Raw genomic sequence first — 22,926 nt, 5'->3', positions numbered from 1 at the left:
GGCACCGGCACCGGGACAGCCCCGGTAGGGACCGATGGGAACGGGAGGGGTGGGGGGGCCCGATGGGAGAGGGGCGGTGGGGGACTCCCATGGGGCGGGATGCTGAGGGGGGTCCTATGGGTGCGGAAGGGGGATGCAGGATGCTCTGTGGTCCCTATGGACATGGGAGAGGGATGCGGGATGCTCCGTGTTCCCTGTGGACACGGGAGAGGGATGCGGGATGCTCTGTGGTCCCTGTAGACATTGGTAGCAGGATGCAGGATGCTCTGTGGTCCCTATGGACACGGGAGAGTGATGCGGGATGCTCTGTGGTCCCTATGGACATGGGAATGGGATGCAGGATGCTCAGGGGACCCTATGGAGTCAGGAGCGGGGTGCGGGATCCTGGGGGGTCCCTATGGACACGGGAGAGTGATACGGGATGCTGGGGGGTCCCTATGGAGACGGAAGGGGATGCGGGATGCTCTGTGGTCCCTATGGAGTCAGGAGTGGGGTGCGGGATGCTCCCTGTTCCCTACGGACACGGGAGCGGGATGCGGGATGCTCTGTGGTCCCTATGGACATTGGGAAGGGGATGCGGGATGCTCTGTGGTCCCTATGGACACGGGAGCGGGAAGCGGGATGCTCCCTGTTCCCTATGGACACTGGGAGCAGGATCCCCGCTGCCCTGTCCCCCCGCAGCCCGTTCCCATCCCGCCCGTTCCCAAGCAGCCTCCGTCGGCCCCGTCCCTGGAGCTGGCGCTTCCCAAACTTCCCAAGCTGGGGAAGAGCCGCAGCGAGGCCGAAGCGGTCCCCGCGGCCCCCCCCGCTCCGGTGCCAGCGCGGCCCCGCTTAACGGTGAAGGAAGCAGCGGGCGGGGGGGCCATGGTGGAGCCACCGGTTAAAGCGGAGCTCCCCGGCGGCGCCCGCTTCCCCGCCGTGGAGGTGGCGGTGCCGGTGCTACCGGTACCGGAGCCCCAGGGCAAAGCCGGCGACGGGGACGCGCTCGGCGGCCTCCGCCTCCCGTCCGTGCCCATCCCCGCCGTGGAGCTGCTGCCCAAAGCGGAACCGAGAGCCCCGGAGCCGCCCTTACCGGTAACGCCGGCCCGTTTGGGGCTCCTGGAGGCGGTGCCGTCGCTCGGGATCGCGGTGCCGCGGGTGGAGGTGGCGCTGGCGCTGCCCATGGGCACCGAAGGGCTCCGCAAGCTCAAACCGGACGCACCGGGGGGCACCGGGGCCGTTAAACCCAGGCTCTCCCGGTTCGCTCTGCCCCGGGTCGGGCTGGCTCTGGGCAAGCTCGGAGCAGGGGCCCCGGTCGGAGCCGGGCCGGGGCTGAGGGTCCCGAAGCTGTCGCTGGCTCCGCTCGGTGCCGCGGTCCCGGTGCCCCCCCCGGGCCGGCGCCGGTCTCCGTCGCTCCCGAGGCTGCCACCGGGACCGGAGGCGGGGGTGAAGCTGCGGCGGTTCGGGGGCTCCAGCCCCGATCTGCGCAGCGGGGGGGACCCCAAAGCGGTGCCGGGGTCCCCCGGGGCGCTGCGGGCGCTGCTGGCACCGGGACCCCGCTGCTTCGAGGGAGCGGAGGATGCGGGGGGGGGATTGAAGGTGCCGGGCTTGGAGCTGGCCCCGCCGGGGCTGGAGGCGGAACCGGGGCGCTGGGGGGGGCTCAAAATGCCCCGGTTCGGGACCGGCACCGGGAGGATGAGGCCGGAGGGGTGGGGGAAGAGCATCCCCCCCCCGGGCCGCCCCAATGGGGAGGGCAAAGCCCGGCGCTGGGTCCCCAAGGTGGGTTTCTCCCCCCCGACCCCCCCCCCAAGCCCCCAGCATAAGGGGGGGGTGCGGAGGCTCCACATCCCCGAGGTCGAGCTCTGCCCCCCCGGGCCCCCCCAGCTCCATGCGGGGACCCCCAAGCTGAGCCCCGCGCTCTGTGGGGGGCGCTGAGGAACCCCCCCCATGAACCCCCGCCCCATGGACCGGGGGGGGGGGGGGCTGGTCGGGACCCCCCCTTAGCATCCTTAACACCCCCCCCCCCCCACAAACCCGGCTCTTTTGGGGCTGTTTGAAGCTTTTGGATGATGCCATTAACACGGGGGGGGGGGGGGGGCACACACACCCCCACCCCCCCCCCCCAGCTTCTTGCTCTTGGCTTGGCTGCAATAAAGGTTTAACCCCAAAATCGGCCCTGACAGTGTCGGGGGGGGGGGGGGGGGGGGGGGAGGAGGGGGGGGATGTGGTGGTTTGTGTGGGGAAGTGGGGATGGGGTTCAATGGGATGGGGGGGGGTTTGGGTCCCTGGAGCTGGGTTTTGGTGCCTGGAGCTGGGTTTTGGTGCTTGGGAATGGGTTTTGGTGCCTGGGGATGGGTTTTGGTGCTTGGGAATGGGTTTTGGTGACTGGAGCTGGGTTTTGGTGCCTGGAGCTGGGTTTTGGTGCCTGGAGCTGGGTTTGGGTGGCTGGACTCGGTTCCAGGTTCCAGCATCCCCCATCAGGGTCTCTCAGCTCCCCCCCCGGTGCTGCCCCAAAGAGCCTCCCCCCCCCCCCCCCCCCATCCACAAGGCAAAAGAGCAGCGAAAATCAGGAGTTTTGGTGCAATTTTCAGCCCAAACAAGCCTGGATTCGGTGCTGCCGGTGCCCGCGGTTCCCCGGGGCCTACCGGGAGCCGCAGTGGCTCTGCCAGCGCTCGGCATCCCCGATGTCAGCGCTGTACTGGGAGCTCCAGTCCCGCTCAAACACCGCCTGCAGCTGCTCCCGGATGGTGCCGGTGCCGGTACCGGTACCGGCGGCACTCACCGTTTGGTTGATCACCAGCGCCGAGCCTGCCGTCTGGGTGAAGTAATCACCGGACCAATTGGAGGTCCCTGCAGTGAGGTTTGGGGTGAGAAAGGTGGGGGGGGACCCCCCAAAACCATCCCCCAGAGCCCCGGCGGTGCCGCGCTCACCGATGTACGCGGCCGCCTCCGTCACCATGTACTTGTTGTGGTTGACCCGGGCGTAGGGGATCAGCGCCTGCGCCGCGCTCGAAGGCACCATGAAGAGGCGCTGAGGGGAGGGAGCCCACGGTCAGGCACCAGCACCGGCCCCATGGCTGCACCGTGGCACGCCCCATAGCCACACCGTGATACCCCCAACCACACCATGATACCCACCACCACCACACCACCACAGCCATACCATGATACCCACCACGACCACACCGTGATACCCACCACCACCACACCACGATACCCACCACCACCACACCACCACAGCCATACCATGATACCCACCACCACCACACCATGATACCCACCACAACCACACCGTGATACCCACCACCACCACACCATGATACCCACCACAACCACACCGTGATACCCACCACCACCACACCATGATACCCACCACAACCACACCATCACAGCCATACCATGATACCCACCACGACCACACCGTGATACCCACAACCACACCATGATACCCACCACCACCACACCACCACAGCCATACCATGATACCCACCACCACCACACCACGATACCCACCACCACCACACCACCACAGCCATACCATGATACCCACCACGACCACACTGTGATACCCACAACCACACCATGATACCCACCACGACCACACCGTGATATCCACCACCACCACACCACGATACCCACCACTGATACCATGATACCCACCACAACCACACCATGATACCCACCATAGCCACACCACGATACCCACCATGACCACACCACCATGGCCATACCCACCACCACCCACACCACCACCATAGCCACACCACGATACACACCATGACCACCATACCACACCACGATACCCACCACCACCACACCACGATACCCACCACCACCACACCCCCACAGCCATACCATGATACCCACCACGACCACACCGTGATACCCACCATAGCCACACCATGACACCCACCACAACCACACCATGATACCCACCACGACCACACCATGATACCCACCACCACCACACCACGATACCCACCACCACCACACCACCACAGCCATACCATGATACCCACCACGACCACACCATGATAGCCACCACCACCACACCACCACAGCCGTACCATGATACCCACCACGACCACACCGTGATACCCACCACCACCACACCACGATACCCACCACCACCACAGCCACACCATGATACCCACCACGGCCACACCACAATACCCACCATAGCCACACCACGATACACACCATGACCGCACCACCACGGCCACACCACAATACCCACCATAGCCACACCACAATACACCACCATGGCCACACCACAATACCCACCACCACCACACCACAATACCCACCACGACCACACCACGATACCCACCATAGCCACACCACGATACACACCATGACCACACCACCACGGCCACACCACAATACCCACCACGACCACACCACGATACCCACCACCACCACACCATGATACCCACCATAGCCACACCACGATACCCACCATGACCACACCACCATGGCCACACCACAATACCCACCACGACCACACCGCAATACCCACCATAGCCACACCACAATACCCACCATGACCGCACCGTGATACCCACCACCACCACACCACCACAGCCATACCATGATACCCACCACGACCACACCACAATACCCACCATAGCCACACCACGATAAACACCATGACCGCACCACCACGACCACACCACAATACCCACCACGACCACACCACAATACCCACCATAGCCACACCACGATACACACCATGACCACACCACCACGGCCACACCACAATACCCACCACGGCCATGCTGTAACGGGTCCTGTTGTCGGCGATGGCCGCCAGCGACTTGAGGAAGGGGAACATGGTGGCCTGGCTGTGCCGCCAGCAGCCCACCAGCAACCGCACCCTGACGCGCCGCTCCACCACGGCTCGCCGCAGCCCGTTATCGATCGCTGGCCAGAACCTATGGGGGGACAGGGGACACGGCTTGGGCACCGGCACTGGCACTGGCCCTGTGCCCCCGGCACCACCGCAGCCGCACCCGGACCTCTGTGGGTGGGAGAACTCGGTGGTGGGCAGGAAACTCATCACCGCGACGTCCACGAAGGCCTCGGCGGCATCGATGACGCTGAGCAGGGCGCTGAGGTCCGCGGTGCGCCCGGCGGCACAAAGCGGCGGCGGGGAGCTCTGCGGCACGGCCATGGGCTCAGCGCCGGTGCTGCCGGCGCTCACCGCGGCACCGGGCACGGCGACAAGAAGGGGTTGGGAGGTACCGAGAAGTAGACGGCGGCGGCGGTGCCGTTGAGGCGCAGCTCCAGCGGCGTCTCCGCGTTGAAGGCGGTGGAGTAATTCGCCGGCCACGGCACCGGGATGGTGGCGCCGGCAACGCCGAGAGCCCAATAGGCCTCGAAGATCTTGCCTAAGTCTTGGGCCAAGCAGGGGCAGTTGTAGACAGCAGCGCCGAGCTCCTTCACCTGCGGCACCGGCACGGGGTCGGCTTCAGCCTTTTGGCACAGCACCGGTGATGCTCGGCGCGGGTTTGGCACCGGCCGGCGCCGCTCACCTGGGTCAGGGACCTCCAGTCCATGTTGGCGCTGCCCACGTAGAGGTGGGCGCCGTCGACCAGCCAGAACTTGGTGTGCAGCACCCCCCCCGTCAGGTGCGGCAGGTCCACGGTGCGCACCGCGGCGCCTGCGGGGGGGCAGGACCCAGGGGTTCGGGGCAGAACCCATGGGTTTGGGGGCAGAAACCATGGTTTTGGGGCAGAAAGCATGGTTTGGGGACAGAAACCATGGTTTTGGTGCAGAAACCATGGGTTTGGGGCAGAAAGCATGGTTTGGGGGCAGAACCCCTTGGTTTTGGGGCAGAACCCATGGTTTTAGGGCAGAAACCCATGATTCGGGGGCAGAAACCATGGTTTTGGGGCAGAACCCCTTGTTTTGGGGGCAGAAAGCATGATTTTGGGGCAGAAACAACGGTTTTAGGTCAGAAACCCTTGATTTTGGGGCAGACCCCTTGGTTTTGAGGCAGAATAACTCAGTTTTGGGGCACAACAACTCAGTTTTGGTGCAGAACCCCTGGTTTTGGGGCAGAACAACTCAGTTTTGGGGTGTTTCCATCCCTCACCGCTCTGCTCCAGCGCCAGGAGGTCATTGAGTGGTGCCTTCGCCGATGGGCGGCTGACGGCGACGCGGACGGCGACGCCGCGCTCCGGTAACCGGAGCAGCTCCTGCAGGATCTGCTCACCCTGCACCGGCAAAAGGGGGGGTTGGGCATGGAAAAGGGCAGGAAAAGGGGGAAAACCCCTTGGGAATGGAGGGGAAAAGCGGGAATGGGACCTGGGCGGCCGAGGGCTCGGCGGTGCCGGTGTCGGCGTTGGTCATGGTCCAGTAGAAGGAGGCGATGTCCAGGCTGTGCCGGACCGAGCCCAGGAGCTGCATCCAGGTGGAAAAGGTGGAGGGGTTCGGCGGGGAGCCGGCACCAAAGCTCATTCCCTCTGGGATGGTCTCCACAAGGACGATCCTAGGGATGGGAGGGGGGCAGCGGGATGTGGCAATGGGATGGGGGCAATGGGATGGTGGCAATGGGAGGGGGACAATGGGATGGGGGCAATAGGATGGTGGCAATGGGATGGGAGCAATGGGATGGGGACAATGGGATGGGGACAATGGGATGGGGCAGGGATGTGGCAATGGGATGGGGACAATGGGATGGGGGCAATGGGATAGGGGCAATGGGATGGGGGCAATGGGATGGTTCTAATGGGATGGGGACAGTGGGATGGGGGCAGTGGGATGGGGGAATGGGATGGTTCCAATGGGTTGGGGACAATGCGATGGGGGCAATGGGATGGGGGCAGTGGGATTGGGGAATGGGATGGTTCCAATGGGTTGGGGGCAATGCAATGGGGGCAATGGGATGTGGGCAGTGGGATGGCCAATGAGATGGGGACAATGGGATGGTTCCAATGGGTTGGGGACAATGCGATGGGGGCAATGGGATGGGGGCAGTGGGATGGGGGAATGGGATGGGGCCAATGGGTTGGGGGCAATGCGATGGGGGCAATGGGATGGGGGCAGTGGGATGGGGGAATGGGATGGGGCCAATGGGATGGGGACAATGCAATGGGGGCAAGGGGATGGGGGCAATGGGATGGGGGCAATGGGATGGGGGCAATGGGATGGTTCTAATGGGATGGGGACAGTGGGATGGGGGCAGTGGGATGGGGGAATGGGATGGTTCCAGTGGGCTGGGGACAATGCGATGGGGGCAATGGGATGGGGGCAGTGGGATGGGGGAATGGGATGGGGCCAATGCGATGGCACCAATGGGATGGCACCAATGGGTTCTGCCCCCCCCATCCCCTCTCACTGGCACGAGGCTCCGCAGGCTCTGGCATCGCCGCCGGCCCCATGGCTCCGCTCGGGTCCGAGCCGGAGGAGGAGGAGGAAGAGGAGGAGGAGGAGGAGGAGGGCGAGGAGCAAAGCGGAGACCCCCCCCCAGCGGCAGCGCTGGGCGGGCAGGGGGGGGTCGGCATTCCAGAAGTGAGGAATTCCATTGACTCCAAGGGCCCTGCAGTCAGCCTGGGGCAGCGGCTGCAGCTGGGGTGGGAGGCAGGGAATGGATCCCAAATCCCAGTGGGATCCATATGGAAAGGTGCCCCCCCCCCCAAGTGTAAGCAGGGTGGGGATGGGGGACCCCCCACCGGGCCTGTACCTGCTTGTAGGCGCTGTGGGGCCGCATCCCGATCCCGGCGCCGGGCTGGAACAGGAACAACCGGATCCGGATCCTTCCCAAGGCGCCCGGAGGGTTCCAGGGATCGGGAAAAGGGGCTGGGAAAAGAGGTTGGGAAAAGGGGTTGGGAAAAGGGGTCGGGCCCATTTAGCCCCATTTAGCTCCATTGAGCCCCGTTTAGCCTCATTCAGACCCATTTAACCCCATTTAGCCCCATTCAGACCCATTTAGCCCCACTCAGCCCCACTGAACCCCATTTAGCCCCATTCAGACCCACTTAGCCCCATTCAGCCCCATTGAACCCCATTTATCCCCATTTAGCCACATTCAGCCCCATGTATCCCCATTTATCCCCATTCAGCACCATTTAGGCCCATTTAACCCCATTTATCCCCATTTAACCCCATTTAGCCCCATTTAGACCCATTTAACCCCATTTAGCCCCATTCAGACCCATTTATCCCCATTTAGCCCCATTCAGACCCATTTAGCCCCATTCAGCCCCACTGAATCACATTTAGCCCCATTTAGCCCCATTCAGACCCATTTAGCCCCACTCAGCCCCACTGAACCCCATTTAGCCCCATTCAGACCCATTTAGCCCCATTCAGCCCCACTGAATCACATTTAGCCCCATTTAGCCCCATTCAGCCCCATTGAATCACATTTAGCCCCATTCAGCCCCATTTAGCCCCACTCAGCACCACTGAACCCCATTTAGCCCCATTCAGACCCATTTAGCCCCATTCAGCCCCATTGAACCACATTTAGCCCCATTTAGGCCCATTTATCCCCATTTAACCCCATTTAGCCCCATTCAGCCCCACTGAACCCCATTTCGCCCCATTTCAGGGCCGGTTTCTCTTTAGGGCTGTGTTTAGGTCAGGGTCGGGCTTAGAGGCAGGTTTGAGGTAAAAAAACCCAATTTTGGTCCATTTTAGGGCAATTTGGGGTTTAGGGACCCTTTTAGGGCCAGGACCGGGCTCGGGCCCCTTCACCCCGGTACCGGAGGCCCCGGCGGCGGCCCCCAGCTGCGCCCGCTTGGGGGCGCCCTCGCCCCCTCCCTCTCTATGGTCGTCCCGCCCGTTGTCTCTCCCGCGCCGCCGCGGCCTAGAGCGTCCCCCTACCTGCGACCAACCAGGAGGGCGAGCGCCGATGACGTCACTTCCGGCGCTCCGTGACAGGGGCTTCCGGTGGGGCCCGGCGCGGCGGCGGGATGGGGCGCGGCGGGAGCGGAGAGGTGAGGGGCGGCAATGGGGGGCAGTGGGGGGCTATGGGGGGCTATGGGGCGGATGACGGGAGCCTATGGGGTGGGAGGAGGGGATAAGTGTGGTCTGTGGGGCAGGAGGGGGGTGTATGGGGCAGGAAGAGTGGTTAAGAGGGCCCTATGAGGCAGTAGGGGGGTGTATGGGGCAGGAAGAGAGGTTAAGAGGGCCCTATGGGGCAGGAGGGGGGTCTATGGGGCGGGAGAAGGAGAGAATGGGGGTTTATGGGGCAGGAGGAGGGGATAAGGGGTCTCTGTGGGGCGGGAGGGGGGTCTATGGGCGGGAGAAGGGGATAAGGGGGGCCTATGGGGCAGGAGGAGTCTATGGGGCCAGGGGGTCTCTATGGGGCCGGAGTGATCTCTATGGGACTTGGGGGTGTCTATGGGGCAGAGGGGCCTCTGTGGGGCTGGAGGGGTCTCTATAGGGCAGAGAGGTCTCTATGGGGCAGTGGGGTCTCTCTGGGGCTGGAGGGGTCTCTGTGGGACACGGGGGTGTCTATGGGGCAGGAGGGATCTCTATGGGACAGGGGGGTGTCTATGCGGCAGAGGGGCCTCTGTGGGGCTGAAGGGGTCTCTATAGGGCAGAGAGGTCTCTATGGGGTAGGAGGGGTCTCTTTGGGGCAGGGGGGTCTCTGGGGCAGGGGGGGTCTCTGTGGGGCGGGAGGGGGGTCTATGGGCGGGAGGGGTCTCTATGGGGCAGGGGGGGTCTCTATGGGGCAGGAGGGGTCTCTATGGGGCAGGAGGGGTCTCTGGGGCAGGGGGGGTCTCTGTGGGGCAGGGGGGTCTCTATGGGGCAGGATGGGTCTCTATGGGGCAGGAGGGATCTCTGTGGGGCAGGGGGGGTCTCTATGGGATGTGGGGGTCTCTATGGGGCTGCTCTCCTGTGCCCCTCCAGGCCGCTCCCGGCGCTGCCGCCTGACGCCGCGGCCCCACCATGGTGTCCATGACGATGGGTGAGCCCCCCCCCGCCCCACCTCCCCCCCCATCCCCCCCGCCATTCCCATTGACCCCCATCCCATGGGATCCCCCTTGTCCCACTGCAGCCACATCCGAGTGGATCCAGTTCTTCAAGGAAGCCGGGATCCCGCCGGGCCCCGCCGTCAGCTACGCCGTCATGTTTGTGGATAACAGGTACCCCCCCTTCCCTGCATCCCCACAGAGGGATCCATAGGGATGGAGCCAGGATCCATGGGGACACCCCTGCGGTATTCCCGAGGGCAGGATCCGGAAGAACATGCTCCTGGATCTCACCAAGGAGCTGATGAACGAGCTGGGCATCACCGTGGTCGGCGACGTCATCGCCATCCTCAAGCACGCCAAGGTGGTCTACAGGCAGGTACGGGCATGGGAATGGGCTCTTCCCATGGGAAGCTGGGAGTTGCCGTGGGTTTCCTTGCGTTTTCCATGGATTTGCTTTGGTTTTCCATGAGTTTCCTTGGGTTTTCCATGGGTTTCCTTCATTTTTGCATGGATTGCCTTTGTTTTGCCATGAGTTTCCTTTGGTTTTCCATAAATTTACTTTTGTTTTCCATGAGTTTCTTTTGGTTTTCCATGGGTTTTCTATGGTTTTCGTTCATTTTTCCATAGATTTCCTTTGGTTTTCCATGAATTTCCTTTGGTTTTCCATGGGTTTCCTTGGATTTTCTGTGGTTTTCCTTTGGTATTTCATAGTTTCTTTTGTTTTTCCATGAGTTTGTTTTGGTTTTCTGTGGGTTTCCTTGGGTTTTCCATGGTTTTCCTTTGGTTTCCCATGATTTTCCTGTGGTTTTCCATGGTTTTCCTTTGGTTTTCCATGAGTTTCCTTTGGTTTTCCATGACTTTCTTCCCTCAGGAGATGTGCAAAGCAGCCACGGAATTGCTCCTTCCCAGCTCGCCCCCGGTCCAAGCGGAGCTGCGCCGCAACGCCAACAGTGGTGAGCCAGGGTCTCCTCCTTGGGTGGCATTCCGCAGGGATACTGCCCATGGAAGCATGGAATGGGATGGGGTGGACCTCAAAGCCCACCCAGGTCCAAGCAAGGGGCAGGGGCACTTCCACTCTTCCCTCCTCAGCCACCCCCCCAGGCCCTTCTCCGCAGGGATTCCTGCTGGGATTTGTCCCATCCCAAGGGATTGGATCCTGTCATCCCATGGGAATGCTCCCTATCCCCCCCCCCCTTAGCCGCCAGCCGGATGATTGCCAACAGCCTGAGCCGGGATCCGCTTCCCGCTGCCCCACTTCAGCCCCACGGCTCCAAGATCTCCGTCACCGTTCCCAACCAGCCAGCGGCAGCGAAGGCAGGTAGGGAAGGGGCTGATCCCGCCGGGAATGGCGCCGGGATGGGCTTTTCCCATCCCATTTCCAATTAAACTCCTCCTCCATCACTTAGGAAGTGCTTTTCCCTTCCCATTTCCCATTAAACTCCTCCTCCATCACTTGGGAAGTGCTTTTCCCTTCCCATTTCCCATTAAACTCCTCCTCCATCACTTGGGAAGTGCTTTTCCCATCCCATTTCCCATTAAACTCCTTGTTTTCCCTCCATCCCAGCAGGTTTAGGGAATGCCGCCGCCGGAATTCCATCGATCCCGGTGAAGCGGCGCCGGGTGACGGCCGAGATGGAAGGGAAGTACATCATCACCATGCCCAAGGGCACCACGCCGAGGACAAGGAAGATCCTGGCGCAGCAGCAAGCAGCCAAAGGTACCGGCAGGGAATTCCCATCCCAGTATTCCCAGTTCATCCCCATCCATCCCCAATCCCGCCTTGTTCCGTTCCATCCCACAGGGCTGCCCAGGACGTCCGTCTTCGACCGCTTGGGAGCCGAGGCGAGGGGGGACGCGGCTGCCGGAGGGAAGGTGAGGGGAATTCCTGCTTGGAATTCGAAGGGAATCTGGGAGGTGTTTCCCCCTCTTCCCGCGGGATGTGGAAGATCCCAAACCCCCTCCAGCAACCCAGGAGAGAGTGGGAATTCCTGGGAGCCGGCCCCATTCCCGCATGGCTCATTCCATCCCGCATCCCGTCGGGAATGGCGATGGAGCTGGGATGCGGGCGCTGACGGGCGCTGCATCCCTTTGCCCTCAGCCCACCGGCGTCTTCAGCCGCCTGGGAGATTCCCTGCGGGATAAATCCATGGATAACGACGACGACGATGACGACGATGACAGCTCCGTGCTTCCCTACGCCGGGGTCCTGAAGAAACCCAGCGCTTCCCGGAAGGAAATCACGGAGCCGGGAATGCCGGTGAAGGCCAAAGCCAGCAGCTCGGAGGCGAAGCCCGTTCCCAGCCTGCGGAATGCTGCCGGGATCGCGCCAGCGGGAGAAGGGCGAGAGGGCGAGGACGGCGTGAGCAGCAGCAGCGGCGGCGGCAGGGAGAAATCCAAGCGGGAATGCCGGGTGATGATCCGGAGGACTTGGGGCTGCGGGAAGGTGAGCAGCTCCAGCGAGGCCAGGATGGACAGCGCCGGCTCCGTCAGCGTCTTCCAGCGCTTGGGAAAGAAATCGGATTGAGATCCGTGGGATCCGGGCAGCGCCATCCCATGGGATCGCCCCCCCCCCCACCATGGGGAAAGGGTTGAGCCCGATGGAGGAGGGGTTTTCCGCAGGGAAAGGCTTGATCCCATAGGGAAAGGCTTAACCCCATAGGGAAAGGCTTAACCCCATAGGGAAAGGCTTAACTCCATAGGGAAAGGCTTAATCCCACAGGGAAAGGGTTGATCCCACAGGGAAAGGCTTGATCCCATAGAGAAAGGCTTTATCCTATAGGGAAAGGCTTGATCCCATAGGGAAAGGCTTAATCCCATAGGAAAAGGCTTAACTCCATAGGGAAAGGTTTGATCCCATAGGGAAAGGCTTAATCCCACAGGGAAAGGGTTGATCCCATAGGGAAGGGGTTGATCCCATAGGGAACGGCTTGATCCCATAGGGAAAGGCTTAACCCCATAGGGAAAGGTTTAACCCCATAGTGGAAGGCTTGATCCCACTGGGAAACACTAATCCCATAGGAAAACCGTAGGGAAGAGGAGGAGGAAAACCCTTCCCAAGGGATTCCCTGCCCAAATCCCGGGCAAATCCAGCCAAATCATCGCTCCCCATCCTCTCCCTTCCGCTCAACCCTGGGGTTCCCCCCGGTATTCCAGTTCTTTTCCCGTTTTGAGGAATTCTCGCCCGGAGACCTCAGTGCCCAGCCTGGCCTTGCCTTGGTTTTCCCTTCCCTTGCCGCTTGCTTTCTCCCTGGATGCATGGATCCGGGGGGATGGAATCCATTGGGATGGAGTCTGGAGCGGCGTTCCCGAAAAACACCCCAAAACCTTAAAAAAAAACCACTTGGGGGGGGAGGGGGGGGCTCAAAAACCAGCAAAACCCCCCAAAAAAACTGCCTTAATTCCCGCCGGCTCCACCGGACGGGGCCTTTCCCTGGAATTCCTCCTTTTCCCCCCCAAATCCGGGCGCTTTTCCTCCATTTATTTATTTTCCCCCAGTTCTGTTTCCCCAAGGTTCCCTGGTTTCTTTGGTTCTGCTGCAACCCCCCCCAAAAATGCCTTTTTTCTCCCCAAAAACGAAGCTGGGAAGTTTGGGATGAGAAATCCACCAATTCCCAGGGTTTCCTAGGGAAAAATGGGATTTCTTTGTATTCATACCAAAAAAACACCCATTCCTTCATTTCTAATGGGAAAATTCACTAGTTCCTGGGGTTTAATGCAAAAATTCACCAATTCCATCATTTTTTTGATAAAAATTCACCAATTTGTTTGTTTTAATATGAAAGTCCTAAATTCCTTCATTTTCAGTGGGCAAATTTACCAATTCCCTTGTTTTTAACAAAAAAAAACTCAATTCTTTTATTTTTAATACAAAAATTCCTGATTATTTCATTTTTAATACAAAAATTCACCAATTTCAGTTTTAACATGGAAATTTACCTATTCCTTCATTTTTAACATGAAAATTCACCAATTCCTTCACTTTTAATACAAAAATTCACCAATTTCACTATTAATACGAAAATTCATGAGTTTCTTCATTTTTAACATGAAAATTCACCAATTCCTTCATTTTTCTGAAAAAAATCACCATTTTAGGACAAAATCTCACAATTTCCTAATTATTACTAGAAAAAATCACCAATTCTGTTGTTTTTAATGTGAAGTTCATCAATTCCCTCGGTTTTAATGCAGAAATTCACCGATTCGTTCGTTTTTCATACCAAAATTCCCCAGTTTCCGTAGTTTCCCACCCAAATTCCCAGTTTCTTGCTTTTGCCCAATTTTGGCCCAATTTGAGGGCGTTTCCCTTAACTTTTTGGGGGGTGGGGGTGTGTGACCCGAGTGCTGTGGGGGTTTTTCCCCCCCATTTTTGACCTTTTTTGGCAATAAAGCGTGGAAATGGTTCTGTTTATGCAAATTAGATGCAAATCCGATGCTTCAAAGGTGTTTTCATGAGCACTGCGCCTGCGCGCCGAGGGGCGGGGCTGCTCCTCGCGCGCATGCGTTCTTTCCATCGGCACATGCGCAGCGCGGCAGCTTGGAGGCGAGCGGGGTCGTTCCATCTCCGTGTCCGGTCCCCCCCTCCGGTTCCGTGTCCCGCCGCCACCGCCCGCTTCCGTTTCCGCTTCTTCCGCTTCCGCCTCCCGACGCGCCGTTGCACCGGGATGAGCGGCGGGAGCCGGCGGGGCCCGCGGCGTCCATGACAGGTGAGTACCCGACTCCCCCCCCCCCCGCCAGCGCCATGGACTCGCCCGCCCCCAGCGGTCACCATGGGGACTGCACCACCCGCGCCCCTCCGCGGGGGGGGGGGGGGGGGCCGCGCTCTGACCCCTTCCCCCCCCCCCATGGCCTCTCAATGGACTCGCCCGCCGCGGGGTCGGGGATGCGGCGGGGAGCGAACCACGCGCTGCGATGGGGGGGCTATGGGGGCTCTATAGGGCCCCAGGCAGGTATGGGGGGGTTCTGTAGGGCCCTAGGCAGGTATGGGGGGGTTCTATAGGTCGCATGCAGGCAATGGGGGGGGGGTCTATAGGGCCCTAGGCAGGTATGGGGGGGTTCTGTAGGGCCCTAGGCAGGTATGGGGGGGTTCTGTAGGGCCCTAGGCAGGTATGGGGGGGTTCTGTAGGGCCCAGGCAGGTCTGGAGGAGTTCTATAGGGCCATGCAGGCAATGGGGTGGTTCTATAGGGTCCATGCAGGTGCTGGGCTGGCTCTATAGGGCCCCAGGAAGATCTGGGGGTGTTCTATAGGGCCCATGCAGGCGCTGGGGGCCCCATGGAGCCACACTGAAGGGGTTTGGGGCGTGCTTTCTTCCCCCCATGGCTGGGGGGTGTTGGGGTCCCTCAGGGGGGGATCCATATCCCAAGGGATGGGAATGGCTGAATCCCTTTTATCCCATTCCATTCCCATCCCATTCCATCCCATTTCCATCCCATTCCCATCCCATTCCCATCCCACTCCCATCCCATTCCCATTCTCATCTCATTCCCATCCCATTTCCATCCCATTCCCATCCCATTCCCATTCCCATCCGCAGGTCCTGGCCAGCCTTAGCCCCGGCGCCGCCATGACCGAGGTGCTGGTGGTGAAGGAGGGGTGGCTGCACAAGCGAGGTGAGACCAGCACCAGTGGGGGGGTGTGTGTGTGTCTGTGCTTCCCATCCCAGCTTCCCACATCCCAACCTCCCCCATCCTAAATCCCCGCATCCCAAATTCCCAGGGGAATACATCAAAACGTGGCGGCCCCGCTACTTCCTGCTCAAGAGCGACGGCTCCTTCATTGGATACAAGGAGCGGCCGGAGAGCCCGGAGCAGGCGCTGCCCCCCCTCAACAACTTCTCTGTGGCCGGTAAAGGGGGGGCAGCGGGGCTGGGGGGGAACACGTTGGGCTGTGGGGGTTGCGGCCTCGGTGGTCCATGAGGTGTTGGGAGCATCCTTGGTACCCATAGGGGACACGTTGGGCTGTGGGGGATGTGGCCTTGGTGGTCCATGAGGTCATTGGAGCATCCTTGGTACCCATAGGGGGGATGTTGGGCTATGGGGGATGTGGTCTTGGTGGTCCATGAGGTTTTGGGAGCATCCTTGGTACCCATAGGGGACACGTTGGGCTATGGGGGATGTGGCCTTGGTGGTCCATGAGGTCATTGGAGCATCCTTGGTACCCATAGGGGACACGTTGGGCTGTGGGGGTTGCGGCCTTGGTGGTCCATGAGGTCATTGGAGCATCCTTGGTACCCATAGGGGACACGCTGGGCTATGGGGGATGTGGCCTTGGTGGTCCATGAGGTGTTGGGAGCATCCTTGGTACCTATAGGGGGGATGCTGGGCTATGGGGGATGCAGTGTTGGTGGTCCATGAGGTGTTGGGACCCTACTGAGCATCTTGGGAGCATCTTTGGGGTCCCGAGGGCAGCTCTATGGGGACGTTGGTCTCTGGTCCATGGGACGCACAAGGAGAAGGGAGGGCAGGGACCGTGCAGCCCCCTGGATGGGGGCCTCCTGCCCTGCTCCCTGGTGCTGGGATCTGGGATGCGGATCCTTGCTCCCAAAGCATCCTGCTTGGAACGCAGAGTGCCAGCTGATGAAGACGGAGCGCCCGCGCCCCAACACCTTCGTCATCCGCTGCTTGCAATGGACAACGGTCATCGAGAGGACGTTCCACGTGGATACCCCGGAGGAGCGGTGCGGGAATGCCGCATTCCCATGGGAATGATGGGGGGGCGGAGAGGGGCGGGCAACCAACACCCCCCCCCAGGCTCCCTCATCTCATCCCTCTTCCCATCCCCTAGCGAGGAGTGGATGCGCGCGATCCAGACAGTGGCCAACAGCCTCAAGCAGCAGGAGCCGGAGGTGGATCCCATGGGATACAAGTGCGGATCCATGGACGGCCCCGGCGCCGAGGAGATGGAGGTGGCCATGGGCAAATCCCGCGCCAAGGCCGTGAGTGGGAATGGGGAGCGGTCCACGGGATAAAGCTTTGTTACAGGCTCTTCCCATCCCGGATCCGTGAATTCTGGGCTTTTCCCGTTCCCAGACCATGAACGACTTCGATTACCTGAAGCTCCTGGGAAAAGGGACCTTTGGAAAGGTCATCCTGGTGCGGGAAAAGGCCACCGGGCGCTACTACGCCATGAAGATCCTGCGGAAGGAGGTCATCATCGCCAAGGTGGGGCCGGGATCCGCGTGGATCCGCACCGGGATCACCCCGGCGTTCCCTGCGCGTCCCGGCACTGACTGCACCTCCCTTCCCAGGATGAAGTGGCTCACACCGTGACCGAGAGCAGGGTGCTGCAGAACACCCGGCACCCCTTCCTCACCGTGAGCACCGCCCCCCCCACCCCAGCCCCTCCATCCCTATGGAGCTTCCCTAAAATCCCCCTTTTCCAGGCGCTGAAATACGCTTTCCAGACCAACGACCGCCTCTGCTTTGTCATGGAATACGCCAACGGTGGCGAGGTGGGAGCTGACCCCCTTTATCCCAGTGTATCCCGCTTTATCCCTGAAGTCTCCCTTCAGGAGCGTTCCCCATCATCCACAGGGATTGGGGAGCGTTTTAAAGCCTTCCTTGATCCCGATTCTCCCGTTTTCCCTGCCCATTCCCAGCTCTTTTTCCACCTCTCGAGGGAACGCGTCTTCACCGAGGATCGGGCCCGCTTCTACGGCGCTGAGATCGTCTCGGCCTTGGAATACCTCCATTCCCGGGATGTGGTGTACCGGGATATCAAGGTACCGCTGCCACTTCAGCCCTTGCCTTGGCCCTCCTGCGCCTGGTCCCGATCCCAATCCTGATCCCAGTCCTGGATCTGATCCTGATCCTGGTACTGGGTCTGATCCCGATCGCAATCCTGGTCCTGGTCTTGATCCTGATCCTAATTCCGGTCCCTGTCCCGATCCTGTTCCTGGTCCCAATCCTGATTCTGGTCCTGATCCTGATCCCAGTCCTGGTACTGGGTCTGTTCCTTACCCTGGTTCCAGTCCTGATCCCAGTACCAGTCCTGACCCTGATCCCGGTACCGATCCTGATCCCGGTCCCTCTCTCAGTCCCAATCCTGATCCTGATCCTGGTCCCAGTCCTGATACCGGTCCCTATCTGAGCCCCAATCCAGATCCTGATCCTGGTCCCAGTCCTGATCCTGGTTCTGCTTCCCTCCCTGAGCTTTGTGCGGTGGGGGCTGCATCCTTCCCGCTCCATCCCTATTCCTTCTTTTCCAGCTGGAAAACCTGATGCTGGACAAGGACGGGCACATCAAGATCACTGACTTCGGCCTCTGCAAGGAGGGCATCAGCGACGGCGCCACCATGAAGACCTTTTGTGGCACCCCGGAGTACCTGGCGCCGGAGGTATCCGTGCCCGTATCCATAGGGATAACACCCCCATAGCAAGCACTTCTCTGCCTGTATCCATAGTGATAACACCCCCATAGGGAGGGTATCCCTGCCTGTATCTATAGGGATAACAACCCCACAGCCCGTATCCATAGCAACACCCCCATAAAGAGCACATCCCTGCCCATATCCATAGGGATAACAACCCCATATCCCGTATCCGTAGCAACACCTCCATAGCGAGCGCATCCCTGCCCGTATCCATAGTGATAACACCCCCATAGGGAGGGTATCCCTGCCTCCATCCATCCCATAGGGAGGGTGTCCCTGCCCGTATCCATAGGGATAACAACCCCATAACCCGTATCCATAGCAACACCCCCATAGCGAGCACATCCCTGCCTCCATCCATACCATAGGAAGAGTATCCCTGCCCGTATCCATAGGGATAACAACCCCATAGCCCGTATCCATAGCAACACCCCCACAGCGAGCACATCCCTGCCTCCATCCATCCCACAGGGAGGGTATCCCTGCCCATATCCATAGGGATAACAACCCCATAGCCCGTATCCATAGCAACACCCTCATAGCGAGCGCATCCCTGCCCGTATCCATAGGGATAACAACCCCATAGCCCGTATCCATAGCAACACCCTCATAGCGAGCGCATCCCTGCCCATATCCATAGGGATAACAACCCCACAGCCCGTATCTATAGCAACACCCCCATAGCGAGCGCATCCCTGCCCGTATCCATCATGATAACAACCCCATATCCCGTATCCGTAGCAACACCTCCATAGCGAGCGCATCCCTGCCCGTATCCATAGTGATAACACCCCCATAGGGAGGGTATCCCTGCCTCCATCCATCCCACAGGGCGGGTATCCCTGCCCATATCCATAGGGATAACAACCCCATAGCCCGTATCCATAGCAACACCCCCACAGCGAGCACATCCCTGCCTCCATCCATCCCACAGGGAGGGTATCCCTGCCCATATCCATAGGGATAACAACCCCATAGCCCGTATCCATAGCAACACCCTCATAGCGAGCGCATCCCTGCCCGTATCCATAGGGATAACAACCCCATAGCCCGTATCCATAGGGATAACAACCCCATAGCCCGTATCCATAGCAACACCCCCATAGCGAGCGCATCCCTGCCTCCATCCATCCCACAGGGCGGGTATCCCTGCCCATATCCATAGGGATAACAACCCCATAGCCTGTATCCATAGCAACACCCCCATAGCGAGCGCATCCCTGCCCGTATCCATCGCGATAACACCCCGGGGCCTCATCCTGCCCCCCCGCAGGTGCTGGAGGACAACGACTACGGGCGCGCCGTGGACTGGTGGGGGCTGGGGGTGGTGATGTACGAGATGCTCTGCGGCCGCCTCCCCTTCTACAACCAGGACCACGAGCGCCTCTTCGAGCTCATCCTGCTCGAGGAGATCCGCTTCCCCCGCAGCCTCGCGCCCGACGCCAGGGCCCTGCTGGCCGGGCTGCTCAAGAAGGACCCCAAGCAGAGGTGAGGTGGGGGGGAGGTGACTGATCCTGAGCCTGGTCCTGAGCCCGGTCCTGGTCCTGGTCCTGATCCTGATCCCAGTCCTGGTCCTGGTCCTGATCCTGGTCCTGATCCCACTCCTGGTCTTGATCCTGATCACAGTCTTGGATCTGATCCTGATCCTGATCATGGTCCTAATCCTGGTCCTGATCCTGATCCCGGTTCTGAGCCTGGTCCTGGTCTTGATCCCATTCTTGGATCTGGTCCTGGGCTTGAACCTGGTCCTGATCCCAGTCCTCATCCTGGTCCTGGGCTTGATCCTGATTCCAGTCCTTGTCCTGATCCTGATCCCAATCCTGGTCCCAGTCCTGATCCTGCTCCTGGTTCCAATCCCAGTCCTGATCCCAGTTCTGATGCTGGTCCTGATCCCGATCCCAATCCCGATCCTGATCCTGGTCCTGATCCCGGTCCCCATCCTGATCCCGGTCCTGTTCCCCGGGCAGGCTCGGGGGGGGGCCCAGGGACGCGCAGGAGGTGATGGAGCACCGCTTCTTCGCGCCCATCAACTGGCAGGACGTGGTGCAGAGGAAGGTGAAGGCCCCCGGGGGCACCCTGACCCCCCCCAGCACCCACAGGCACCCTGACCCCCCCCCATAGCACCCAGAGGGACCAAAACCCCCCCATAGCATCCACGGGGACCCAAACCCCTCCACAGCTCCTAAAGGGACCCAAACACCCCCATAGCACCCAGAGGGACCAAAACCCCCCCATAGCACCCATGGGGACCCAAACCCCTCCACAGCTCCTAAAGGGACCCAAACACCCCCATAGCACCCAGAGGGATCCAACCCCCCCCCCCATAGCACCCAGAGGGACCCAAACCCCTTCATAAAACCCAAAGGGACCCCAAAACCCCCATAGCACCCAGAAGGACCCAAACCCCTTCATAAAACCCAAAGGGACCCCAAAACCCCCATAGCACCCAGAAGGACCCGAACCCCCCATAGCAACCAGGGGGGCCCCATAGCACCCAAAGAGACCCAATCGCCCCCCAGCACCCAAGGGGGCCCCCCCGCACTCATGGGTGCCCCCCCCCCCGCAGCTGGTGCCCCCCTTCAAGCCGCAGGTGACGTCCGAGGTCGACACCCGCTACTTCGATGACGAGTTCACGGCGCAGTCCATCACCATCACCCCCCCCGACCGCTGTGAGCGGGGCCCGGGGTGGGGGGGGACCCACACAGGGGCTGGGACCTCCCATTGGGCACCATGGGGGGCTGGGACCTCCCATTGGGCACCATGGGGCGGCTGGGAGCTTCCATTGGGCACCATGGGGGGGCTGGGAGCTTCCATTGGGCACCATGGGGCGGCTGGGAGCTTCCATTGGGCACCATGGGGGGGCTGGGACCTCCCATTGGGCACCATGGGGGGGCTGGGAGCTTCCATTGGGCACCATTGGGGGGGTTTAGGGGTGCTGGGAGGTTCCATATGGGGGGTTTGGGGGTGCTGGGTCCTCCCATTGGGCACCACTGGGGGGAGTTATGGGGTGCAGGGAACCCCATGGGGGCATTGATGAGGGGCTGGGAGCCCCCATTGGGCACTAGTGTGGGGGACTGGGGTGCTGGGACCGCCATGGGGGTGTTTGGGGGGTGCCGTGGGCACCATTGGGGGGCTTTAGGGGTGCTGGGAGCTTCCATATGGGGGGTTTGGGGGTGCTGGGTCCTCCCATTGGGCACCATTGGGGGGAGTTATGGGGTGCAGGGACCCCCATCTGGGGGAGCTGGGAGCCCCCATTGGGCACCACTGTAGGGGATTGGGGTGCTGGGACCCCCATGGGGGGGTTTGGGGGTGCTGGGATCTCCCATTGGGGGGGTCTGGGGGTGCCCCCCCCTCACCCCCTCGCTGTTCCCCGCAGACGATGCCCTGGGCTCCCCGGAGGGTGAGCACCGGACGCACTTCCCGCAGTTTTCCTACTCCGCCAGCATCCGGGAATGACGGAGCCGGAGCCGGGGGGGGGGGAACGGGACCTAGAGGGCAGGACCCCCCCCCAATGGGCTCCATCCAGCCCCACGCTGCTGGCTCTGCCTTGAAGCCAATTGGATCCCAAGCGGATCCCAAGCGGAACTCAACGGGATCCCAAGAGGATCCCAACCAGATCCCAGCAGGGACTCAACTGGATCCCATCCGGATCCTAATCAAGACTCAACTGGATCCCAAGCGGATCCCAACTGAACCTCAACCAGATCCCAACCGGATCCCAATCAGGACTCAGCTGGATCCCAAGTGAAACACCAGGATCCCAACCGGGACTCAGCTGGGTCCCCGCCGGGATTCAACTGGATCCCAACCAGCACTCAGCTGGATCCCAACCGGGATTCAACCAGATCCCAACCAGCACTCAGCCGCATCCCAACTGGCTCCCAACTGGGATTCAACCAGATCCCAACCAGGACTCAGCCGCATCCCAACTGGATCCCAACTGGGATTCAACCAGATCCCAACCAGCACTCAGCTGCATCCCAACTGGATCCCAACCGGGACTCAGCCGCACCCCAACTGGATCCCAACCGGGATTCAACCAGATCCCAACCAGGACTCAGCCGCATCACAACTGGATCCCAACCGGATCCCAACCAGGACTCAGCCGCATCACAACTGGATCCCAACTGGATCCCAGCCGGATCCCAACCAGGACTCAGCCGCATCCCAACTGGTTTCCAACTGGAATTCCACCAGATCCCAACCAGGACTCAGCCGCATCCCAGCCGGATCCCAACCAGGACTCAGCCGCATCCCAACTGGATCACAACCGGATCCCAACCAGGACTCATCCACATCCCAACTGGTTTCCAACTGGAATTCCACCAGATCCCAACCAGGACTCAGCCGCATCCCAACCGGAATTCCACCGGATCCCACCCAGATCCCCCCATGGCTGTGGGGATGGACGCCGCCCCCCCTGCCCTGAACCCCCCCCCCCCACCATTTGGCTTCGCCGGTGCCTTACCCGCGGTGACGGCGTCACTGGATCCCATTCCCGGTATTCCCGGTATTCCCGGCCGGCCTCACGGGGTGAACTGACTCAAAGTGGGGGGGAGGGGGGGCAAAATGGGGGATCCCCCCTCCCCCACCCCCCTTCCTGCCCCTCCCCCCCCCCCAGGCGGTACGAGCAATAAACCGGGAAT

General features: G+C 61.0%; 4 protein-coding genes across 5 annotated transcripts; 3 read left to right on the top strand and 1 right to left on the bottom strand.

Annotated features, from left to right (window-relative positions):
- Positions 1-2,587: 2,587 nt before the first annotated feature.
- On the bottom strand, positions 2,588-7,693 carry PLD3 (phospholipase D family member 3). The gene is made up of 10 exons (XM_062638607.1): positions 7,667-7,693; positions 7,322-7,551; positions 6,289-6,472; positions 6,077-6,197; positions 5,514-5,641; positions 5,224-5,424; positions 4,998-5,137; positions 4,748-4,913; positions 2,911-3,010; positions 2,588-2,829 (listed from the first exon to the last, which is right to left on the bottom strand). Exons 1-10 carry the CDS (start codon positions 7,691-7,693, stop codon positions 2,621-2,623), a joined length of 1,506 nt encoding a protein of 501 aa, XP_062494591.1. The 3' UTR covers positions 2,588-2,620.
- A 1,142-nt stretch (positions 7,694-8,835) lies between these two features.
- On the top strand, positions 8,836-12,434 carry CUNH19orf47 (chromosome unknown C19orf47 homolog). Of its 2 annotated transcripts, none has more exons than XM_062638604.1 (9): positions 8,836-8,924; positions 9,844-9,901; positions 9,992-10,079; positions 10,170-10,284; positions 10,780-10,861; positions 11,107-11,226; positions 11,482-11,625; positions 11,710-11,780; positions 12,007-12,434. In XM_062638604.1, the coding sequence occupies exons 2-9, from the start codon at positions 9,883-9,885 to the stop codon at positions 12,430-12,432; spliced, it is 1,065 nt and encodes a 354-aa protein (XP_062494588.1). In that variant the 5' UTR covers positions 8,836-8,924; positions 9,844-9,882; the 3' UTR covers positions 12,433-12,434. The 2 variants fall into 2 exon arrangements, with proteins under 2 accessions (XP_062494588.1, XP_062494587.1); XM_062638603.1 differs by having other exon boundaries at positions 11,476-11,625.
- Positions 12,435-14,553: 2,119 nt separating this feature from the next.
- On the top strand, positions 14,554-21,788 carry AKT2 (AKT serine/threonine kinase 2). Its single transcript, XM_062638602.1, has 14 exons — positions 14,554-14,614; positions 15,443-15,518; positions 15,625-15,753; positions 16,474-16,585; positions 16,693-16,843; positions 16,938-17,069; positions 17,156-17,221; positions 17,291-17,359; positions 17,507-17,629; positions 18,116-18,244; positions 19,554-19,768; positions 20,248-20,335; positions 20,847-20,949; positions 21,657-21,788. Exons 2-14 carry the CDS (start codon positions 15,473-15,475, stop codon positions 21,734-21,736), a joined length of 1,443 nt encoding a protein of 480 aa, XP_062494586.1. The 5' UTR covers positions 14,554-14,614; positions 15,443-15,472; the 3' UTR covers positions 21,737-21,788.
- A 3-nt stretch (positions 21,789-21,791) lies between these two features.
- LOC134174050 (basic proline-rich protein-like) lies at positions 21,792-22,917 on the top strand. The gene is made up of 4 exons (XM_062638606.1): positions 21,792-21,999; positions 22,076-22,220; positions 22,266-22,790; positions 22,902-22,917. The coding sequence occupies exons 1-4, from the start codon at positions 21,792-21,794 to the stop codon at positions 22,915-22,917; spliced, it is 894 nt and encodes a 297-aa protein (XP_062494590.1).
- The last annotated feature ends 9 nt before the right edge of the window (positions 22,918-22,926 follow it).

Source organism: Pezoporus occidentalis, unplaced genomic scaffold (genome assembly GCF_034315485.1).
Source record: "Pezoporus occidentalis ecotype Australia unplaced genomic scaffold, CSIRO_AGI_Poc_V1 ctg575, whole genome shotgun sequence".
Lineage (NCBI taxonomy): Eukaryota > Metazoa > Chordata > Aves > Psittaciformes > Psittacidae > Pezoporus > Pezoporus occidentalis.
The sequence above is the reverse complement of the archived record's forward strand: the minus strand, read 5'-3'. Positions and strand labels throughout refer to the sequence as shown.

Coding starts and splice junctions, on each gene's coding strand:
- LOC134174050 (XM_062638606.1), top strand. CDS start 21,792: ATGGGCTCCATCCAGCCCCACGCTGCTGGCTCTGCCTTGAAGCCAATT. Junction 22,000..22,075: donor ACCAGATCCCAACCGGATCC/CAATCAGGACTC, acceptor CCGCCGGGATTC/AACTGGATCCCAACCAGCAC. Junction 22,221..22,265: donor GCATCCCAACTGGATCCCAA/CTGGGATTCAAC, acceptor CTGCATCCCAAC/TGGATCCCAACCGGGACTCA.
- AKT2 (XM_062638602.1), top strand. CDS start 15,473: ATGACCGAGGTGCTGGTGGTGAAGGAGGGGTGGCTGCACAAGCGAG. Junction 17,360..17,506: donor AATACGCCAACGGTGGCGAG/GTGGGAGCTGAC, acceptor GCCCATTCCCAG/CTCTTTTTCCACCTCTCGAG. Junction 20,950..21,656: donor CATCACCCCCCCCGACCGCT/GTGAGCGGGGCC, acceptor TGTTCCCCGCAG/ACGATGCCCTGGGCTCCCCG.
- CUNH19orf47 (XM_062638603.1), top strand. Junction 10,080..10,169: donor GTCATGTTTGTGGATAACAG/GTACCCCCCCTT, acceptor TCCCGAGGGCAG/GATCCGGAAGAACATGCTCC. Junction 11,781..12,006: donor ACGCGGCTGCCGGAGGGAAG/GTGAGGGGAATT, acceptor CTTTGCCCTCAG/CCCACCGGCGTCTTCAGCCG.
- PLD3 (XM_062638607.1), bottom strand. CDS start 7,693: ATGCGGCCCCACAGCGCCTACAAGCAG. Junction 7,552..7,666: donor CCCACAGCGCCTACAAGCAG/GTACAGGCCCGG, acceptor CTCCCACCCCAG/CTGCAGCCGCTGCCCCAGGC. Junction 6,473..7,321: donor GCCTGCGGAGCCTCGTGCCA/GTGAGAGGGGAT, acceptor TCCCATCCCTAG/GATCGTCCTTGTGGAGACCA.